The sequence below is a fragment of the Opisthocomus hoazin genome, chromosome Z (assembly GCF_030867145.1).
Source record: "Opisthocomus hoazin isolate bOpiHoa1 chromosome Z, bOpiHoa1.hap1, whole genome shotgun sequence".
NCBI classification, from domain to species: Eukaryota; Metazoa; Chordata; class Aves; order Opisthocomiformes; family Opisthocomidae; genus Opisthocomus; species Opisthocomus hoazin.
In genome coordinates this window covers 43,809,121-43,815,120 of record NC_134454.1, presented here as the reverse complement: position 1 = coordinate 43,815,120, position 6,000 = coordinate 43,809,121, and the positions used below count along the sequence as shown (strand labels likewise).

The 6,000-nt window shown below is 44.0% G+C and overlaps 1 protein-coding gene across 1 annotated transcript in view; it reads right to left on the bottom strand.

Moving 5' to 3' along the window:
* Positions 1–877: 877 nt before the first annotated feature.
* ROR2 (receptor tyrosine kinase like orphan receptor 2) overlaps positions 878–6,000 on the bottom strand; it is an 84,232-nt gene continuing 79,109 nt past the window's right edge. The window contains exon 9 of the mRNA XM_075446847.1: positions 878–4,215. Coding sequence (XP_075302962.1) covers positions 2,773–4,215 — 1,443 coding nt within the window. The 3' untranslated portion in view covers positions 878–2,772. The remainder of the gene's footprint in view (positions 4,216–6,000) is intronic.

Here is a 6,000-nt window from a genome sequence, read left to right as displayed (position 1 = left end):
CTGGGCCCCAGCTCCAACCTTTCCCTCCTCTATTCCCACCGTACCACCATGTCCCATCCACTTACCTCCACATCCCTATCCTGCTCTTCCTTGGCCTTGCTTCCAAATCCCGAGGAGGACAGGCAGATCCTGACTCTGGCTGGGTCTCCACAGCAGACATCACGAGCGGAGTAGCCTGGGGAGTTGCAGAGCAACAAGTTACTGCCAATTCAGACGACTTACACTCGCCACTAACGTGTTGGTAGTGCTAACCACTTGGGCAGAGGTTCTCACCTGAGCCGCAGACAAGGTGTTTGCATGCCGCCATGGCTCCCATTGTGGCAGCTCAGGGAGGTGCATCCACACCAACAGAGGGGACAAACCCCCTCTGCGGTACTGTGTGTACCACCAAGACTGGCCTAGAGAATTGTATACTGCTCCTCTACCATCACTTTGAGAGCACATCTACATCTTAGTGGGATGGGAAAGTCAGTACAGGAGTCTGTCCTACTTACTCTGACTATAGTGATTTATATGTTTGAACTTATGAGGCTTGAACAAAGGAATTAGGAATTTCCCAAACTGCACCCAAAGCACCCAAAGTTGTAATGCTCTTTGACTGTCAGAAATGGGCTGAACTTCAGACAGTGCTGTACGGAAGCCTCCACCAACTGCCGCTCGTTCATTCATCGTGTCTCTTCTCTCACTGACACATCTGTGGTGTAACTGGACCACTACCCTCCATTTTCCAGGCAGTGAGTTAGCAAAGAAAGACACTGTAGTTGATTAATGAAGCTCAATAACCTGAGAACATGAAACCTAGAAGAAACAAAGAACTCAAAGTAAACAAACTTCACAATTTTTTATTTATTTATCCTTTATTTAGTAATAGCACCCAAAGCTGCATTATATTAACACAAGTAATAAAGCTTTCATATTTTATTCCTACCAGTGCATTTCCAAATCCAGGTGAAATGCTGGAAATAAGTAACGCTGCCATACCGTGAACACAGGGTGTACATCACAACAATACATGACTTACAAGTGAATCCCAATGTAATAAAATAAAAAGTTGTCGTTTAGGTATGCAACATTTAACCTAAGAACAGTGGCCATTTTTACTTCCACAAAGTACCGTAACAAACAGCGGCTGTAGGAACTAGAAAAGGTAACATGCTTAATCATACTTTTTGCATCACTTTATTGAATACTCCATGTTGGATGTACAACTTCTAGCTATAGTGTGTGTTGGCTACAATGCTAATGAGAACGTGTATTGCTTGTATTACAGAAAGGGTCATGAAATGTATGGACCTGTCTGCATGTTTAACAAAATGAAACAGCAATACAATAAAACTGTACCACATGTGAATATTGTAAACGGTTAAGTTATAAAGTCATTCATTCAAAAATCCAAGTATTTCAATGAAAAAAAGTATATAAAATGTAGTAAAACATAAATTACATTTAAAGGTCTGTACATGATTCATCCTGCAAACAGAAGCACAAAACCAGCACTTTGTACAGTATCGCTTATTTTGGTCTTCTAAAGTTCAAAGATTCATTTTCACTAAAGAGGCAGGAAAAAACACGGTTTCACACGCAATCCAGCAGTAATTGCAGTAAATCAAGTAAGCTGATAACCCCGTACAAAACCCAACACTTTTACAATGTAGGAGCATACATGTGGAGCTCTTTTCTGTACTTGATAACCAATATGCAATTAAAGTTGGATTGTTAAGTTAGTGCACACCTACAATATCCCCTACAATATCCCCATTTTTGGTTAACAGTGTATTAAGGCCGCTTGCTGCTGAAAATGCACAGCAGAGAAGGAATACTTTCATCCACAACTGCAGTCAGACGATCTTATTTGGAAGCTTCTGTCACAGTCATTCATTGGGAATGATGAAAGAAAACCATCCTCTCTTCTCTCATGTTATTCCACAGGATCTTGTGGATGCTATAAGTTAATGTGGGTTCAAAAATCATTTGGATAAATTCATGGTAGAAAATTCCATCGAGGGCTATTAAACAGAAAAAGAAAATCCACTTCTGGCCTGGGAAGTTCCTAAGCCACAAATTGCTGGAGGCTGGGGAAACACCCTAGGGAAATTCTACAAGGGAAATTGCCCTCGCAGTCTTCCCTGGGCACACATTATCGATGCCCTTTCGAGACATGCTACTGGGCTGGGCAGACCCATGGTCTGGCTCAGCACAGCCAATTTTATGTTCAGTTTCCCTATTTTCCTGGTTATCATCATAAAAACACAGATCAGTATTCTCAACTTGTTATTTTTTCAGACTCAAAAAGCAAACACCAATCTCATGTCCCTTATGTCAGAGATAAATACTGTAAACTAAGCTGTCCATCACATCCAGGGCACTTCTTTATGCTCGGAGCAACTCTGCAACCATAGTTGGATTCCTTTCTGTGTTATTGGTTTAAGCATAACTCACTAACATTACACTCACATATCATGATATACATGATGTGCAATGCTACTCTGCAACATGTTGCACAGCAACAGTACATAACTGAAAAGCAGCTTCCCTCAAGAACTGTAGGACAGTAAAAAAGATTAAACCCAGCAATTCTATACCAGCATATTTGCAAAATTCGATGGTGGCAATGGTCAATAAATCTGGTATATCACTACTGCTGCACTTTACATGGGTGTAGGTTTTTTGGTTCTGTTTCTTTTAGTCAGATCAAAATCACTGCTATTAAGCCTAAGGATCTACAGTCTCCATGGAAGTGACGTGAAATTCTCAGTAATGAGGCCAAATTCCTTAGGCTTCTGATTGAATTTCTGCTTCGTCCATCTGAAGTGTGTCATTATCACCCAGCAATTCGGTCTCGGGCACAGAGCCCTCCTCTTCCTCCTCCTCCTGGACAGGATTCTGGGCAATGTCTTCTGCTCCATTGTGTGTGTCATCCGTGCCCTCTGAGAGCAGAGCAGCCCTGTCGGCCACCGACGCATTGGACGGCGCCGTTGTTACATAGCCTGTGCTGGTGGATCCGCTCCCGCTGTGGTGGGAGCCTGGTTTAGGAATGATCTGGGGAGGCATCTGCTGAGGAGCCATTTGCATTGGGATTTGGACGGGGTAAAAATTTGGCAAGTAAGCACCATAGGCAGGCATTGGCTGGTAACCATTGACTGGAATGTACAGCTGAGGAGGTGGGACCATTGGTCTCATCTGCCCTTTCATTTGTATGAATTGCGGTTGAGGGAAAGCTGGAGTTTTCTGCTTTGGTCCAATGTACCTAGCGTTGCTGACGTTGCTAACAGGGCTTGTACTGAGAGAACTTGTTTGTGTGGTGTTGCTTGCCCCAGAGGTTTGCGCTGAGCTGTTGTAGTTAGAAAGGTTTCCCCATGTTCTTAGTCTGTTGTGTATATCTTTAAATCTTGGTCTTCTGTTGGGAAATTCATTCCAGCACTCCAACATCAAAGTGTATATCCACGTGGGGCAGTCGTCAGGACATGGCAAAACCTGTCGGTTCCTGATCATCTCGATGACATCCTGGTTAGAATAACCACAGTAAGGCTGCAGGCCATAGCTGAAAACTTCCCACAATACAACTCCATACGACCATATATCGGAATCAATAGAAAACTTGCCATACATAATAGCCTCAGGGGACATCCACCGGATAGGAAGAAGGGAATTTCCCATCAGTTTGTAGTAATCAGCAGCGTAAACTTCCCTGAAAAGGCCTAAATCAGATATTTTCACATTCAGTTTATCAAACACCAGTATATTTCTAGTGGCCAAGTCCTTGTGGACAACGTGGTGGCTTGAAAGATATTCCATTCCTGCAGCTATCTGAGTCACGATGTGGAAGAAGTCTGCTGGTTCCAGAGTGGATTTTACCGTCTTGTCATCGTCAGTGCTGCCAACATCCGAATGGGGAGATCTCATCACCAAGAACTCATGGAGGTCACTGTGGGAACAATAACTAAAAATCATGCTTATGGGTTGCTCCTTCGTCACTATTCCCAGCAAACAAACAATGTTTGGGTGCTGTAATCGTGATCTCATCATTGCCTCGTGTTTGAATTCTTCCCGAAGAGCCAGTTCTGCTTTGTCTTTAAGTGTCTTGATAGCAACCGCTTGTGTCTGTTCACCTGGTGCTGTACCAAAAAGATGCCCCTTGTAGACTTTGCCAAATCTCTCCTCTCCTAGTTCCTCCATAAATCGCACAGTGGACAGATTGATTTCTTTAAGTTTAGCCTGAAATGAAGTAAGGAAAGCAAGGAAAGTAAGTCAGTAAAAAATCGCAATGTTTTCTCCACAACAGAATCTCTTATTCTAGAAAAGTTCCCGGGCAACGGGCACAAACTGAAGCATAGGAAGTTCCGTCTGAACATGAGGAAGAACTTCTTCCCTCTGAGGGTGACGGAGCACTGGAACAGGCTGCCCAGGGAGGTTGTGGAGTCTCCTTCTCTGGAGATATTCAAGACCCGCCTGGACAAGGTCTTCTGCAGCCTGTTCTAGGCGACCCTGCTTCGGTGGGGGGTTGGACTAGATGACCCACAGAGGTCCCTTCCAACCCCTAACGAAAAAAAAGAAAAAAAAAACATAAAAGGGGCCTAAATAACTTTTCAGCTTTTCATGTGTTCACATTAGTATATTGATTCTACAGTTAACCTTGAAATGAATTCTACTATTGTCAGAAGTGTAAACTGAATTATGCTGCAAGCTGATGAGTATAATTATTTTTATAAAGAAGAGACCATAATTCCTGCAAGCTAAATGAATAATTGGTTTGGAGTAAGCCTGGTAAATGATTACGTCTATTAACGGCAGCTGCACTTGCCCTACAGATCTGCCCAGACATGCCCACTGGAGATCTGTCAGAAAAGCTGTGGGCACTGGCTGAGGAGCTGGCAGCCTTGGGGTGAACAGAAACATCCCTTCCAGCAGAAGGGGGAACAAAATCTCTCTCTTTCAGTTCTGCAGTAGCAGATCTGTCCTTTCTCCTCCGTTGTGCTACAGGAATGGTCTCTGCCTGTGGGTAGCAGTACATAGTATCCCCACTGAGAAACCTTGCACTAGCTCTGATGAAGAGGGGTGTGGAAGAAGAGCGGAAAGAAGATGGAACATCTTTCTGGCACTTGCAGGAAAAGGTGACAAAGCCGAGCACGAGTAATTCCCAGACCGCTTCTCCTGCAGCTGGCAGGGAAAGCAAGGGAGTTTGTGATGGTGGTCTGATGGGTCTGTCATGACCATTGTGGGCTGGAGGAGTCCCTGACTGGACCAGACGCAGCTGGCACATCTCTACACACAGGGCAGCACAGCAGGATGGAGCAGGGCAGGCTGGAAAGAGGCTTTAAAAGGAACAAGCTCTGATTTTAGTGGCCAGCGGACCGTGGACTGAACCAGACAGTTTCCAGCACAGCCCGGACTCAGCTATTAAACCTCCCCTTTATCACAGAAAATGAACGCAATTTGTTACAATTGGTAATATCCCACAAAGATTCTACAGTTTCCTGAACAGATGTTGCCAATTGTTCTAAATCAGGCATTGTTTTTTAGAGCTTACATCTTGTAAATACTGTGATTAAAAATTTAACATTAGCTCTGAACAGGATTTTAGCGCAGAGATCAGTTAGTTGACGCAGAAAATCGTATATGGGAGCTGAGATCTGTAGACAGAAGTTCCAAGCCATTTTCATTCCACCATCCTTTGTGATACACAGCCTTCAAAACATGTTGCACCCCGGCTCAAGTCCCTGCTCAGTGGTGGTTCAGAATACCAGCAGACAGGGCCAACACATTAGACAAGAAACCCCACCGTGCATCCTGCTTTGAACAAGCAAACTGGCCATGTCATTACCAGGAGTGAAAACGAGCTCCAGGCTGAAGGCTGGATCAGAAATAACAACATTTCCAGTCACTCAGACAACAGGCAGAATGGGGTTAGGCAGGTAGGGGCAAACATCATAAAATATTTTGTCCTGAAAGCTGTTGCCCAAGGCCATGATTTCTAGATACAGCTAGCAAGCGCAAGACCTG